General features: G+C 53.3%; 1 protein-coding gene across 1 annotated transcript; it reads left to right on the top strand.

The window, feature by feature from the left end:
* The first annotated feature begins 2,678 nt into the window (after positions 1-2,678).
* HPD (4-hydroxyphenylpyruvate dioxygenase) lies at positions 2,679-13,665 on the top strand. Its single transcript, XM_049619393.1, has 14 exons — positions 2,679-2,753; positions 2,871-2,897; positions 3,538-3,600; positions 3,956-4,060; positions 4,640-4,682; positions 4,880-4,962; positions 5,907-5,996; positions 6,962-7,065; positions 7,712-7,789; positions 8,343-8,505; positions 8,639-8,710; positions 10,805-10,927; positions 13,234-13,350; positions 13,442-13,665. The coding sequence occupies exons 1-14, from the start codon at positions 2,751-2,753 to the stop codon at positions 13,550-13,552; spliced, it is 1,182 nt and encodes a 393-aa protein (XP_049475350.1). The 5' UTR covers positions 2,679-2,750; the 3' UTR covers positions 13,553-13,665.
* Positions 13,666-16,138: the final 2,473 nt, after the last annotated feature.

Genomic DNA, 16,138 nt, shown 5'->3' with positions numbered 1-16,138 from the left:
TCTGGCCTGTGAGCTCCACTCTGGGCTCCCTCCACACCATTTTTCTCAATTAGAAACCTAGACCCAGAGGGCTGAGGTAGACACTGGGAGCAGGCTGGCAAGGCACCCCCAGGAGGGGCAGAACAAGGAGGTAGGATCACCTCGCCAGTCTCCAGACTTGCCCAGAAAACAGAAGAGAGAAGTTGGGAAATGATGTCTGGACTGGTGGAATGAGATCCAGTCCCAGAAGCAAATAGGCCGGGGTTTGGATCTCTATTCTTTTTTTTTTTTTTTTTTTAATTTTTTAAGTGTTTATTTTATTTTTGAAGAGAGTGAGAGAGAGCACAATAGGGGGGCGGGGCAGAGAGAGAAGGGGACAGAGGATCCATAGCAGGCTCCGTGTTGACAGTAGGGAACCCCATGCGGGTCTTGAACTCACAAACCGCGAGATCATGTCCTGAGCAGAAGTCGGACGCTTAACCGACTGAGCCACCCAGGCACCCTAGATCCCTATTCCTACCAGCTCTGAGACCTTGCAGACACATGTTCCTTCTCTGGCCTTCAGTTTCCCCATCCTTCTAGTGGGAATACCAACATCTCCTATTTGTATAGAAGGCAATGCAGGAATTAAAAGTGCAGGCTGTGAGGGGCCCCTGGGTGGCTCAGTCGGTTAAGCGTCTGACTTCAGCTCAGGTCACGATTTGGCAGTTTGTGGGTTCAAGCCCTGCATCAGGCTCTATGTTGACAGCTCGGAGCCCAGAGCCCGCTTCAGATTCTGTGTCTCCCTCTCTCTCTGCTCCTCCCCCACTCATGTTGTCTGTCTGTCTCTCTCTCAAAAATAAATAAACATTAAAACATTTTTTTTAATTAAAAGAAAAAAGTGTAGGCTGTGGCGTCAGAATAACCCATTTCATATTCCAGCTGTACCGTGCCCCTTGCTAACTGCATGACTTGGAAAAGTTCTCTAATTGTCCTGGACCCCACCTCAGGGCTGCTGGCTAAGGCTGACCCGTGGCAGGGCTTAGCTAAACCTCAGACCTGGGTCTGGTGAGTTCTTAGAGGGCTTCCTGGAGAAGGTGGCAACTTGAGAACAGCCCTTTGGGAGGGGGGAGCTGATAGGGTTTGCTGAGGAAGGCGGAAGGGGGGTTCCTCCCTGGCACAAGCCACTCTCTGCTCCCCGGTGAGGAGAGAAAGGCATGGGAGGGAAGAAGGAAAGAGGAGAGTAGCCTCCAGCACTTTCTTACTGTTAGTTTGTCTCACCTGAAATATGCTAATGTTGGATCAGATGATCCTTAAAGGCATTACCACTCACGCTGATTTGTTTTTACATACTGAAAAGAAAAAGAGGGGGGCTCCTGGGTGGCTCAGTCGGTTGAGCGTCGGACTTCGGCTCAAGTCACGATCTCGCGGGCCGTGAGTTCGAGCCCCACATCGGGCTCTGTGCTGACGGCTCAGAGCCTGGAGCCTGTTTCGGATTCTGTGTCTCCCTCTCTCTCTCTCTGCCTCTCCCCCACGCGTGCTCTGTCTCTGTCTCTCTCGCTCTCTCTGTCAAAAATAAACTTAAAAAAAGAAAACAAAACAAAAGAAAGAGGGGCGAAAAAGGCTTGATGCAGGACAATTGGGGAGCCCAAATGCAAGAGGGTAGGGGGTCATAACACAGTCATGAGCCAACACCGTAAGCATGAGAGACTAGAAAAGGTTTCCAGGCAATGGGGATAGTTGAAAAGTAAGTTCCCCGAGAAAAGGGAAGGATGGCTCAGCAACAGAGGTTCTGGGGACTGGGGTGCAACGAGAGGCGGCAGGCTGTCCTGGGACCCTCAGGTGAATGCCACGGCTGGCCAGCAGCCACCATTCCATCTTTCAGGAAAGTGAGGCCTGAGACCCGAGGACCCGGGCGCGGGGCTGCTTAGGAGGGTCCTGGCATTCCTCCTCCGAGAGCCATTAGCTCCACCCCACCAGTCTGCAGATATTGCGAACCTGGGGCAGCGGGCAGGACCATAACCTCTCTCCCAGTACTCAGGCTGTGGCAACGCCAAGGCCCCCTATTCTCCATCAGTTGCCGAGAGCCCTGAAGGAACATGAGTAATCATGACCAGCATTAAGGAGTGACCTTTCCGCGCGCCAGGCGCTATTCCAGAAACTTATGCTTTATCTCACTTAATCCCAACCACACTATTATGGCTTCCATTTTACACACGGGGAGACTGAGGCTCAGAGGGGTTCCATGACTTTCCCCAGTTACATAGTTTGTAGCAGGGCCAGGATCCAAACCCCATACCCATGCCTCTAACCACCACGGGGTATGGCCCTTTTACCTAATTATAAACCACGCACTCGCTATGCACTCAGGGCTTCAAGACCAGCCCCTATCCCCCCTCAAATTCTCCCTAAGCAAGAATTCTGGAGCGACCACTGCACTCCATCTGGCCTTGACTTCTGAGCTTTCTATTCTGATGGACAGAGAAAACAGTCCCAGCCTGGGGTACTGGAGTGTGCCCTTGGCTCTTTGCCGTGGCCCTGCGCTGCTGGCTATTGGCCTCGGGGGTCACACCCCTTCTCTGGGCCCGACAGCATCACCCTGCCCAATGGGGCTGCGGCTAGATCAGAGGCTCCCAGGCCTAGGTGCTTCCAGCACTGGGATCAGCTCCCGCCCACCCCTAGGAAGGCCAGGAGCCCAGGGGCGGGACCTGTTCGGAGTTAAATACTTGTGAACAGCACTCCACTGGCCTCTTGTCTCAGTCTTAGAGCAGGAAGTTTGACCTCGATTAATCATGGTAAGTGCCTGCCGGCGGCCATGGCAGCCTCCCCCTGGTGACATCTGCGGTGAGACTTCCAGACACGTGCCTTGTATCTGAGCCTCCGAGTCTTACTGTCCTTTTCTTTCTCCTCAGACGACTTACAGCAACAGAGGAGAGAAGGTAAGCAGGAGGGGAGATGTGGGGTCAGGGCCCCGGGAGACTGGGATGTCAGCAAAGAGCAGGAAGGGAACTTCGGTGGGTGTGTGACGTCCAAGATGCTTGCTCAGGTTCATCTCTGCCCGTCCCCGTCCCCCAAAGACTTAGCAGGACTCAGCCTGGCCCTGCTAAGAAAAATTTTACCTCTTCTTCTTAAATTTCTACCAATCTATTAATCCTGTCTAGAAGTTCTTTCTAGATTTTTTTTTTTTAATATAATCTCTCCCCCGACATGGGGCTCAAACTTATGACCCTGAGATCAAGAGTCATATGCTTTTCTGACTGAGCCACCCAGCCAGCCCTGGAAGTTCTTTCTAAGGTTTAACTTTAAACCCGTGTGGCTGTAGCAAACGGCAGCTCCCCTCTGGGAGACCTGGGCAGGGCTCCTGTGGGGGCTTTCTGATCCTAACCCCCAGGAGCTCAATCTCTACCAGTCTCTACGTGAGAAACGTCTCTTGAGGCTTGGCAAGGCCGCAGGGTGTTTGGTTTCTCGGTTCTGGAATGAAGGCCGGCACAAGGAAAGTGATTAGGCGACACCTCTCCATCCGCGCTTTTCTAGACCCACCTCCAGAGACTTAGCCTCTCCCCTTCTCTCCTTCTGCAGCCGGCGAGGGGCCGATTCCTCCATTTCCACTCCGTGACCTTCTGGGTTGGCAATGCCAAGCAGGTAAAAGCTGGGGCGGGGAACTGGAGAGGGCAGAGGGCAGGCAAGAGAGCCTCCTGGACAAGGGCGGGCCTCCAGTAGGGCCTGTGATTGGCCCCTGGGTGGGGAGGATCAGGGCCAGTGTTGGGACCATCCCAGGAAAGACAGACACTCTTTGGATCCTAATTACACAATCAGGGCCTCAGACCCCAGCAGGAAACTTATCTGACATCAGAATGGGCCAGGCAGTGGCCTTTCTTCGCAGGACGGACTCTGTGCCTGGGGCCACAGGGCAGACAGTCTTAGGGGGACTGGAGGCTCTCAGCTGGGGGCCCCCCAGGCTGGCCCTCAGGAACCCGGTTGCAACTCTGTGATTTAGGCTGCGTCATTCTACTGTAACAAGATGGGCTTTGAACCCCTGGCCTACAAGGGCCTGGAGACGGGTTCCCGGGAGGTGGTCAGCCACGTGATCAAGCAAGGCAAGGTGAGTCGCCACCCCAGGACCCCACTCACCCAGGAGGCTCCCACTTGCCTTCTCTGCTCTTGCTGGTCTCTGAGTCTCCTTAGGGCTCTGGTGCCTCTGGGTGAAGTAGACCAGGAGGCCCTTTCCCCAGGCCGACCCGGTTCTCTCCCGGGACGTCTGGTGGAGCTAAGGGAACATGGGCTGAGAGCCCCCACTCTCCCCTCCACGGGCACCTTTGTACAACTTGCAACACGGACGTTAGTGTCATCTCCTTGGCCTGGCCCAACGCTGGCCTCACAGATGTTCCTGATAAGTTGGCAGAGGCCTCAGACATCAGAACTGAAAGTCCGAGCAGTGCCCTGGTCCCCGGGACCCCTGGGGATTCCCTCCCCTGGGGGGGCCAGAGCCAAGAGCTCATCTCAGGGAGAAGCTAAGGCAGAGACGGAGCTGGAACCCAGGGTTAAGGAATCCTGCCCGGCTGGGAGGGGTGATGTGGTCCTGGGGTGTCTCCCAGGTGGGCAGGGAGGAGGGGATGGGAATACATCGCCAGGTGCTCTCCTGAGCCACCAGCTACCCCTCCTTTCTCCTCTGTGTTCTTAGATCGTGTTTGTCTTCTCCTCCGCCCTCAACCCCTGGAACAAAGGTAAGGAGGCCCCGGGGGCTCAGGGTACCAGGGGGTGAAGACAAGCTATTGTGCGGGAAGGGTAAGGAACAAAGGAGTGGGTCCAGTTCAGGGAGGGTTCCCCAGCCTAGAAGGAGATGGAACCCCGGGACTGACAGTAGAGGGGAGGGGGGAGGGGGCCATGGCTCTAGCGCCACGACCTCCCCTACCGGCCACAGAGATGGGCGACCACCTGGTAAAACACGGCGATGGAGTGAAGGACATCGCATTTGAGGTGGAAGACTGTGACTACATCGTGCAGGTGAGACGGCTTCTGGGCTGCCCTCGGTCTGTCACAGGGTCCCCTGTAGGTCAGGGCCGGAGGACCTGCCGCGTTGGGGTGACAACCCCAGACACCGCTGTGACGCACACCTGAGCTCCACCTTGCCAGCTGCATGTCGTCTCTCCGAGCCTCGGTTTCCACATCTGTAAAACGGGGACACTCAGAGCACCTACCTCACTGAGGTCTACCCCGAGGAAATGAGATCATAATTACGACTTCTCGCGCGCGACTCTGAACCAAACACCTTATCTGAGAAGCAGCTTGGAGGTTCAGAGCATAGACTCCAGAGCCAGACTGCCCGGGTCTGAATCTTATTATCTGTGAGACTTTGGGCAAGTGACTTAACTTCTCTGCGCCTCTGTTTCCTCAACCATAAAATGGAGACAATCACAGTACCTTTCCTGTAATGTTGCTTTGAGGGTGGAAGAGGTTACTAGCTTCACTGATGCCTGACGTGTGAGAAGCACAGCTATGCAGTCAGGTTTTGCTAAATGAATGCAGGAGTCATGCACGTAAGGGTGCCTGGCAAGGGTCTGACACAGGTGCTGGATAAATGCCCGTCGGATTCTTCCTATCCAACCACCTGTTTTACAGATGGGGAAGCTGAGGACTGGAGAGGGGGAAGGGCCACAGAGTGGGGTAGTGCAGATGGGACACGCTCCCACCCCCACCTGGTTTGTCTCTCGTAGCCCCGACCCTGGGCCCGGGTCTCAGTTTCCCTATTTGCCAGACGGGCACAAGGCATGGGTGTCAGGGGCGGTAGCTGAAGCTGGCTGTAGTTCCCGCCCGGGGCTGGAAAAACCGGAGGAGCCCGTGGCAGGACGAGGTGGGGAAGTCCCGCAGAGGCTGGACCGAGGGGGAGCCGGCAAGGGCTCCGGGAGGGTCCAGCACTTAACCGCCTCCCTGACCCATCTCCTCTGCAGAAAGCCCGGGAACGGGGCGCCAAAATCGTGCGGGAGCCCTGGATAGAGCAAGATAAATTCGGGAAGGTGAAATTGGCTGTGCTGCAGACGGTGAGTTAACTTCGGTGCCCCTACCCCTCCTGCTGTCCGCTCCCCTGAGATGCCAGGATTCCTCACACCATCCTCGCGTGCCCCCCCCCCCCCCCGCCTCCGGGCACCGGTCTGCCAGGGTGCACCGGCTCATGGGAGCAACCGGCCCCCCCCCCCCCCACCAGCTTCCCTTCCTCCCCTGTGGGGTAGGGAGGGGGATGGCAGTGATGACAATGGGATGTAAACGAAAGGCAGGGGCTCTGCAGAAGGGGGTGAGTGGGGTCTGGGGAAGCCCCGCCCTCTTCCAGCTGTGTGACTTTGGACAAAGCACGCCACCTCTCTGTGAGTCGGGCTGCAGGGCCTGCAGCTGGACCGCGTGTGTGACGCGCGACAGGCTACTTAACTCTTCTGTGCCTCCAGTGTCTTCAACTATAACCCCGGCCAGGGTCATTGCGAGGCTCAGATGAGCTCATGTGTGCACAGCATTTCGAACAACAGTGCCTGGCATGTCGCAGACACTCAGCAAAGATTTCCAAGGCTGTGTTACTGTCGTACAGAGACAATCACAGGTCCCATCACCTCAAGGTTAAATGCAGCTTAAAGATCGTTAAGATGACTGAAAGAACCCTTGGGTACAATTTGATCCAATGCCCTCATCATTCTCACTTAGCCAACACATTTTTCTTGAGCCCCTACTACTTGCCAGGCACTGCCCTAGGTGCTGAGGATACCATGATGAGCCAAACCTCGGCCTTGCCCTCACAGATCCTGGGCCCAGGGGGCGGGGAGGTGGGGGGGGGGTGCGGCAGGCAGACCGTTAAAGTCCCGAACACATGGCAGGTGGCAGTTCGTTTCAGAAAGGGGGAGGTGACCATCTTGAGCTGGGGTCAGACCCGGGCAGGAGCTGTGTTGGCATCGTGACATGTGGCCCAGCCTCAGTGGGGATGAGGGCTCAGGGGCCAAGCTGGGCTGTTTTCCACCCATAGTACGGGGACACGACACACACCCTGGTGGAAAAGATGAACTATACCGGCCGGTTCTTGCCTGGATTCGAGGCCCCAGCATTCGTGGACCCCCTACTTTCCAAGCTGTGCGTACGCCTCAGGCCCGGGAGAGGGGAGCAGAGAAGGGGGGGTGGTGGAAAGCACTTCCCTGATCCTCCATGCAGACGGGGCTTCTCTGAGGAGACAGAGCATCTGGGAGCCTGCCGGGGAACTCCCGAGGGTCCCCAAGGGTGGCTTGAAGGGGTAGCACAGAGGCTAAGAACATAGGCTCTGGACGTAACTGCCTGGGTTCAAACCCTGGCTCTGTCATTTTATAGCCATTTAACCTCAGCAGTTACTTCGTTTCCCTCTGCCTCAGTTCCCCGTTTGTCAAATGGGGCTAGTAAGAGTGTGTGAGCTGAGGGGCGCCTGGGTGGCGCAGTCGGTTAAGCGTCCGACTTCAGCCAGGTCACGATCTCGCGGTCCGTGAGTTCGAGCCCCGCGTCAGGCTCTGGGCTGACGGCTCAGAGCCTGGAGCCTGTTTTCGATTCTGTGTCTCCCTCTCTCTCTGCCCCTCCCCCGTTCATGCTCTGTCTCTGTCCCAAAAAAAAAAAAAAAAAAAGGTTAAGAGTGTGTGAGCTGACACGAACGGCTGCCTCTGGTAGTCCTATGTCACAGCGAGCTATTACAGCGGGAACGGGGAGACTGAGGAAATAGCCCCATCCTCACCGCCTAACGGCTTCCTTCCCCCAGGCCCAGCTGCAGTCTGGAGATTATCGACCACATTGTGGGAAACCAGCCTGATCAGGAGATGGAGTCTGCCTCAGACTGGTGAGTCCCGGCCCAACCCCTCCGCGCAAAGGAGTCAGGCCCGCCCCCCGGTTCTTGCCTCAAGACACTAACGTGGGAAATGGGGCCACAAGGGCGCGGGAGCCTAGCCTTATGTCACCGAGGCATCTTCTCCCTGTAAAGCCATCACCGTGGAGTCCAGGGGCTTTGAGGTTCAAAGTGATGGAACCTGACGAACCTTGGGGAACCTCGGCACAGAGGGGGTCACAGTCCTGGGAGACCTGGAGGCAGTCTGTCACTCCCCAAACAGTGCCCTTGTGCAAATTAGGAGCAAGTGCCCTTCTCAAAGCACCTCTATCTGTTGGACCTTTGCCATACTACACGGGTGTTGTTACAAGACACTTCACTTGCATCCGAAAGAAAATTGTCATAATAAAGGTACAGGTCTATGATGTATATGATGTAAGTGAACGGTGGTTCCTTTTTGGAGCCTGCTCGGGGCGGGGCGGGGGGTATTCTGGAAGGTGGAAATAGAGACAGGGAGCCAGTCCCCGGCTGGCGCTCAGAGCCACTGGGTCCTTATGCCACCCCGCAGGTACCTGAAGAATCTGCAGTTCCATCGTTTCTGGTCTGTGGACGACACACAGGTGCACACAGAATACAGCTCTCTGCGCTCAATCGTGGTGGCCAATTATGAGGAGTCCATCAAGATGCCCATTAATGAGCCAGCACCGGGCAAGAAGAAGTCCCAGATCCAGGTGGGGCCTTCCCTGGACCCCGGGGGCCTGGTTGGGGGAAAAGAAAGCAGGAAAGAGGTTTCAAGGCTCTTGCAGGGGCTGGGGTGTGGGTGACAGGGGCCAATGACAGTGTTTTCCTTGTTTCCTCCCACAGGAATATGTGGACTATAATGGGGGCCCTGGGGTCCAGCACATTGCTCTCAAGACCCAAGACATCATCACAGCGGTTAGAAGCTCATTCCTGGTCCTAATTCAGCTCCAGAGCCAATCTCTGCAAAATGGAGGAGAGCATGGGGGGCGGGTAGTAGCAATCCTAGGGCGTCTTCACCGGCCCAGATGGCTGGCCCGGCTCCCTGACTGATTGCTGCCACTCACGTGCAGGCACATTCCCACCCCAGAGAGTTCAGGTTCTCTGCAGAACAGTTTCTCTGCTGGCTTTAAAAGTAGCAGGTGCCAGAGTAAGAGGAAGCCTGGATTCTAGTCTTAGTTCTGCAAGTGACTTGCTGTGTGTCCCTGGGGGATTCAACCCCCTCTCTGGGCTTCAGTTGCCTCACCTTGAAAATGAAGATATTAGGCTACAAGGTGGATTAGGTCCTTTGAGCCAAATTAAATGTGCTGAGTCTGTGGAACCAGCCCTTGGGGAGACTGGGTCCTACCTATTCCCTACGTGGCAGTACATCAGAGTGGACAGGAGCCTGAACGGCCCCATTCCATCCTGGCCTAACCGGGAATTCACTGTATGACCCTGGCAACTTTGTTCATTTGTTCATTCATTCACCCATCCAATAGATGTGTACTGGGCACCTATTATATGCCAAGCACCCTTTTAGGTACTTAGGATACCTCAGTCAACAAAACAATAGTCTCTGCCCTTATGGAGGCAACAAGTAAAATACATATATTAGATGGTGACAGTGCATATTTAATAGGACGGTCGTGAAAGGCCACATTGAGAAGGAGGCATCTGAGAACGTAGGCTTGTAAGAAGGGAAGCCTGTGGACACCTGGGAAACGTGCCCCAAGCAGAAGGGACAAGCAGGGCAGAGGAAGGTTGAAGGCACAGCCAGGAGATCAGTGCGGCTAGAACAGAATGGGCAAGGGAGAGGAGGTAGGAGATGAGGTCAGAAGGTGGAATTGAGGGCAGATGGTGAGGGCTTTGAACTTGACTCTGAGGACATCACTGTGAGGTAAGCAGAGAAGTGACATGATTTCACCTGTATTTTTAATTTATTTTTTTTATTTTTAAAAGTTATTTATTTATTTATTTTGAGAGAGAGAGAGAGAGAGAGAGAGCATGAGCAGAAAAGGGACAGAGACAGAGAGAGAATCCCAAGCAGGGAATCCCAAGCCCCGATGTGGGGCTTGATCTCATGAACCGTGAGAGCATGACCTGAGATGAAATCAAGAGTTGGAAGCTTAACCGACAGCCACCTAGGCACCCCTAACTTGTATTTTTTAATTTTTTTAAAGTTTATTTTACTATTTTATTTTATTTTATTTTATTTTATTTTATTTTATTTTATTTTATTTTTGAGAGAGAGAGACAGAGTGTGAGCAGGGGAAGGTCAGAGAGAGAGGGAGACACAGAATCCGAAGCAGGCTCCAGGCGCTGAGCTGTCAGCACAGAGCCTGACACGGGGCTCAAACTCATCACCTGTGAGATCATGACCTGAGCCGAAGTCGGATGCTCAACCAACTAAGCCACCCAGGCACCTCCTAACTTGTATTTTTTAATAAAATCACTCTGACTACTACGTTGAGAATAGATATTTAATCTCTCAATGCCTCAGTGTCCCCAGCTATGAAATAGGGATAATTGTTCGGATACCTCAAAAACTTACTGCGTGGACATAATGAGGCAACACACGGAAAGTGCTTGAGATAGATACATAATGAGAATTCCATAAATGTTAGTGATTGCTGTTCTTTTTTAACAAGTTTTTTTAATGTTTATTTATTTTTGAGAGAGAGAGAGAAACAGAGGGTGAGCAGGGGAGGGGCAGAGAGAGAGGGAGACACAGAATCCGAAGCAGGTTCCAGCTCTGAGCTGTCAGCACAGAGCCCAACGCGGGGCTCGAACCCACAAACCGTGAGATCACGACATGGGCTGAAGTCGGGCTCTCAACCGACTGAGTCACCCAGGTGCCCTGCGATTGCTGTGGTTCTAATGGGGCCCACAAGGTCCAGAAGAGGAGGGGCATGAGGTCACAGGGATGCATCCTGGCAGGTAGGGGAAGCTAGGATAGGGACTCTGCCTCCTCCTGGCTAGGGGTGTTGAGCATGGAGAGAGGAGACTGACCTTGACCCTACTCTGAGACAGATTCGCCACTTGAGAGAGAGAGGCATGGAGTTCTTGGGTGTTCCATCAACATACTACAAACAACTGCAGGAGAAGCTCAAGTCTGCCAAGATCCGAGTGAAGGAGAACATTGATGTCCTGGAGGTGAGGCGAGTTAAGGATCCTTGAGTTTGAGATGGGGAGAATGAGCCCTGAGTTTCATCTTGCCTCACAAATATTGTCTAAGCCTCTACCCTGCATCAGGCACTGGGACACAAGAGGAAAACCAGACTGGGTCCCTGCCACCATGGGACTTGCAGTCTAGCGGGGAGACAGATAACAAACAAGTAATAACACAAAGACCATCAGAGAGAGAGTTGGTGCTGTGTAGAAAGTTAAAACAGGCTACGACAGAGAATGATCTGGGGCTACTGCGCCAGAGGTGATCTAGGAGGGCCTCTCTGAGGAGGTGACATTTCAGTGAACTCGAAACAATAAGCAGGAGATGGCTGTGTGAAGGGCTAGGGGAAGAGCAAGCACAGAGGTCGTGAGTCAGGAGCAAGTTCCAAGTGTCTGAGGAATGGAAATAAGGCAAGAATGGATGAAAGGAAGTGTTTGAGGACTGGCCTAGGTCATAGAGGTAGGCTGGGGCTGATTCCTCTTGTAGATTCTTTAGGAGTTTGGATCTTGCTCTTCTATGGCCAGAAACCAATGGAGGGTTTGGGGGTTTTGTTTGTTTGTTTGTTTGTTTTTGTGTTTGTTTGTTTGTTTGGTTTGTTTTTAACAGCCTTATCCATATATAGGTCACATAACATATAAGGCACTCTTTAAAAGTATACAATTCAGTGGTTTTTTAACTACCCACTATGTTGTGTAGCTATCATCAAAATCAATTTCAGGGCGTTTTTCATCACCCTAAAAAGAAACCTCACACCCCTCATCACCTTCCTCCCTGCAGCCCTAGGCAAGCACTCACCCATCTTCTGTCTCACTGGATTTGCCTCTTCTGGACATGTCATATAAATGGCATCGTACAATATGTGATCTTTTGTGTCTGGCTTCTTTCACTCAGCGTTATGTTTTCAGGGTTCATCTGTGTGGTAGCAGGTGTCAGTGCTTCTGCCTTTTCGTGGCTGAATCGTAGTCCATTATATGGATATATCACATTTTTCTTATCTGTTCATCAGTTGATGGACATGGGCATGTTTCCACTTTGGGGCCATTGTAAGTAATGCTGCTGTAATCATTCTCATACGAATTTTTGTGTGGACATGTTTTTCATTCTCTTGGGTTTATACCTAGGACTGAAATTGCTGGGTTATACGGTAACCCTATGTTTAACCTTCTGAGGAATCTGCAGTTTTCCATAAAGGCTGCACTATTTTACATTCCCACCAAGCAACATATGAGAGTTCTGATTTCCACTGGAGGATTTTAAACAGGGGAATGACACCATCCAATTTTTTAAATTATTTTTTATGTTTATTTATTTTTTTTTAATTTTTTTTAACGTTTATTCATTTTTCAGACAGAGAGAGACACAGCATGAACAGGGGAGGGGCAGAGAGAGAGGGAGACACAGAATCGGAAGCAGGCTCCAGGCTCCGAGCCATCAGCCCAGAGCCCGACGCGGGGCTCGAACCCGCGGACCGCGAGATCGTGACCTGAGCCGAAGTCGGACGCTTAACCGACTGCGCCACCCAGGCGCCCCTATTTATTTTTGGGAGGGAGAGACACACACAGCATGAGCAGGGGAGGGCCAGAGAGAGAGGGAGACACAGCAAGCTTCAGGCTCCACACTGTCAGCACAGAGCCAGACGCAGGGCTGGGAACCCATAAATTGTGAAGATTATGACCTGAGCTGAAGTTGGTTGCCTAGCCGACTGAGCCACCCAGGCGCCCTGACACCATCTGATTTTTGAAAGATCCCTTGGATGTCTGTGGGGAGGATGGATTGCAGGAAGGCAAGAGGGAAACATGGGGACCTGTGTAGAGGTGAGGTGACTGGAGTGGTCCAGGACAGCCTTGATGGTGGCTGGCATAGGGACTGAGGCCGGTGGGTGGTAACAGGACAATTTAGAGATCTATTTGGAAGTGTCTGGAACAGCGGGAGAATGGGGTCTTTTCTTGGCTTTCAGGTGCAGGAGCTCTTATGGACTTTCTTTTTTTGGTTTTTATTTTTTAAATGTTTATTTACTTTGAGAGAAAGAGAGGGACAGAGAGAGAGGTGGGGAGGAGGAGGGAGACAGGGAGAGAGAGAATCCCAAGCAGGCTCTGTGCTATCAGCTCAGGCCCGGAGGCGGGCTCGATCCTACAAACCATGAGGTCATGCCCTGAGCAGAAATCAAGTCAGACGCTTATCCCACTGAGCCACCCAGGCATCCCCTTAGGGACTTTTTAAAGACCCCACGTGCCACGTTAGACGGGTGAGCCAGCCGCCCCCCTAACCCTGCCCCCTGTCTCCTACCTAGGAGCTGAAAATCCTGGTAGACTACGATGAGAAAGGCTACCTCTTGCAGATCTTCACCAAGCCCGTGCAGGATCGTCCCACGCTCTTCCTGGAAGTCATCCAGCGCCACAACCACCAGGTACCACCTGTCTCCGACAGCCCTCGGGAGCATGCAGGGTAGCATGGCTGGCTTTCTGGGCCCGCAGCTCACCTTCTCTCTCCCGCTCCAGGGTTTTGGAGCCGGCAACTTCAACTCACTGTTCAAGGCTTTCGAAGAGGAGCAGAACCTGCGGGGCAACCTTACCGACTTAGAAAACAACGGGATAGTGCCGGGCATGTAGGCCGCGGGTGGACCCAGCGAGGCCCCGCCCACCTGCGGGCGCCCGGTGGGCCACGCCCCCAGGCCTGGAACACGCCCACCCCACCACGTACCCTGAACTGCAAGCCCTCCTTACTGGCCACTCCCTTAGGCCCCGCCCACCAAGCCGAAAGCACCAGGCTCTGACCACGCCCCCTTCGGTGGGGCAGCTCCTTGCTCCCGCCCTCGGAATAAAGCGGACACGGGTCCCCCGTGCGGGGTCGTGGTGTTTGTGCCTGGCTGGAGCAGTGACGCCCTTTGGCCTGCAGGGGGTGCTCAGGGCGTCAGCACTGCCGGAGGCGTCTGCGTTCTAGCTTCGCAGCCCAGAGCGAGCGAGGAAGGCACGGTGCAAGCGTTTTGCTAAGAGAGACCGTGCCGGCCAGGGAGAATTCTGGAACCGAGGAGGGCAGAGGGCTGACACTCTAGAGGGGAAGACAGTATCATTTCATAGAGTGGTAAATACTATGAAGATAAAGCGGGTGATGATGAGATTGAGCAGAGGTAAAGCTGGGAGGGGGTACTAATTTCAACAGAGAGAAAGCCCCTCTGGAGAGGTGACATTTGGGAGCCAGCCATGGGGAAATCTGGGGAAAGAGCATTCCAGGGGGAGGGAAAAACAAGGGTGGAGGCCTTGAGGTGAAACTGCGCTGGACAGCGTCCTATCTGATGGCTTTACGATCTCTATCCCAGGTTTCCTGCCCTGTGCCCAAACTTACGGACCTCGGAGAGAGGAGGATGTTAGCCAAGGGACTCCCGCTCAGCAACCTAGAGACATGGTTCCCAGCCTGAGAAGTAAAGCAGGTGGGAAGGATCGGAGCCCCTCAGCTTCTGCCCTCTGGTTTTAAAAACCAGAGAAAGGAGGAGCACCTGGGTAGCTCAGTTGGTTGAGCACCTGACTTTGGCTCAGGGCATGATCTCCCAGTTCAGGAGTTCGAGCCCCACATCCGGCTCGCTGCTGTCAGCCTGTCAGCGCAGAGCCCAGCTTCAGATCCTCTGTCCCCCTCTCTTTGCCCCTCCCCTGCTTGCGCTTTCCCCACAAATAAATAAATATTTAAAAGAGAGAGAGAGAAAATAAAAACCAGAGAAAGGAAGATGATAGAAGTCAGGGCTTCTGGGATCGTGAACTTCAGAAATGAAAAGAACAACAGTGAGAAGCCAGAGGAACAATGGCAGCCCCAGGCCCATGCTGCTAGTTAAAAACTATCCTCCCTCTATTTTCCTGTGGCTTATGCAAAGCGGAGAAATTCTGTATCTCAGAAGTTTACAAAATGGTGGCTCATGGGCCAAATCTGGCTCACAGATGTATTTTATTTTGTCTGTATAGTTATACATTTTCTCAATTTTTTATTGTAGAGAGAGAGAGTGCACTCGAGTGGGGAGAGGGGCAGAGAGAGAGAGAGAGCAAGAAAGAGCGAGAGAGAGAATCTCAAGTAGGCTCCACACTCAACGTGGAGCCCAATGTGGGGCTAGAGCCCATGACTCTGGGATCATGACTCTGAGCTGAAATTAAGAATCGGATGCTCAACTGATGGAACCACCCAGATGCCCCTGTCTGTATAGTTTTAAACAAATTTGAATCATTTCGGAAAGTAGGATTATTTCACATATAAATTCTAGGATTCTGTTTCTTCTCGGAACAACTAGGCAGTTCTGGGCTTGCCTTCCTATGCAATAATCAACTAGTGCCAAGTGGTGCATGCCTCCTTGGACGGGACATGGGCCGACAGACCCTCATCGGCTGAGCACGGACTAGGAAGTGGGTTTGCCCAGGCTCACACTCCAGATCGGCTACGTGTTAGCTCTGTGACCTTGGGCAAGCTACGAGACCTCTCAGTGCCTCAATTTTTCTCATGTTAAACAATACCCACCTCCTAGCACTGCTGTATGTTTAGTATCAGGCTTTTGAAAGAGTGCCTGGTGTGGTGCCGGGGCTATATGTTTGCTCTTGTTATTTTGAGAGAGGGGCCTGGGTGAAGGGTCTTGCCCAAGTCTACCTGGCACCTCCCCTCCCCCACTCCACCCTGGTCTGCATGGAGATGGCTCAAGTTGGGACTCCCTTTCTGGTCCCCACAGCGGGACCAGAGAAGAAAGGACTTGTCCTATGGGACTGAGAGGCAGAGAGGTGAATGGATTTGAAGAATTAGGGAGGAGAACTGTCCCACATGGTAGTGGAGGGAAAAGAAGTCCAGGGTTTTTCAGATTTGAGTTTAGCAACAATCCGCAGCAGTGGTGGGTGGAGGGGAGGAACAGAAGTGCCATGGACTAAGGTGGAAATTATGGCAAGAGAGGCAGGTGCAAGAGGAGAGATGAAGGAGACTCAGATTTGGATGGGTTCCCATTCTGTGCCTTGAGCTACATGCCCTGAGTTGTCCTCAGGCTGCCCTGCAAGGCCCTACAGCATTGGTCCCCCCTCTCCCCAGTGGGGTACCAGCCAGACCTCGTCTCCTCTACTCCCCCTTCCTTCATTCAGCTGAAGCTCCACAGATCTGCTGGTCCCCAAATGCCCTAGGAAGCATTAGCCTCAGGACCTTTGCACTCACGGTTCCTTCTGCCTGGAATACCCTCCCTC

Source organism: Panthera uncia, assembly GCF_023721935.1.
Source record: "Panthera uncia isolate 11264 chromosome D3 unlocalized genomic scaffold, Puncia_PCG_1.0 HiC_scaffold_8, whole genome shotgun sequence".
Classification (NCBI taxonomy): Eukaryota; Metazoa; Chordata; class Mammalia; order Carnivora; family Felidae; genus Panthera; species Panthera uncia.
The sequence above is the reverse complement of the archived record's forward strand: the minus strand, read 5'-3'. Positions and strand labels throughout refer to the sequence as shown.

Bases quoted from the DNA above. Each gene is read 5' to 3' on its own strand.
- HPD (XM_049619393.1), top strand. The intron at 3,601-3,955 runs GTAAAAGCTGGG...TCTGTGATTTAG, and splicing joins GGGTTGGCAATGCCAAGCAG to GCTGCGTCATTCTACTGTAA. The intron at 5,997-6,961 runs GTGAGTTAACTT...TTCCACCCATAG, and splicing joins AATTGGCTGTGCTGCAGACG to TACGGGGACACGACACACAC.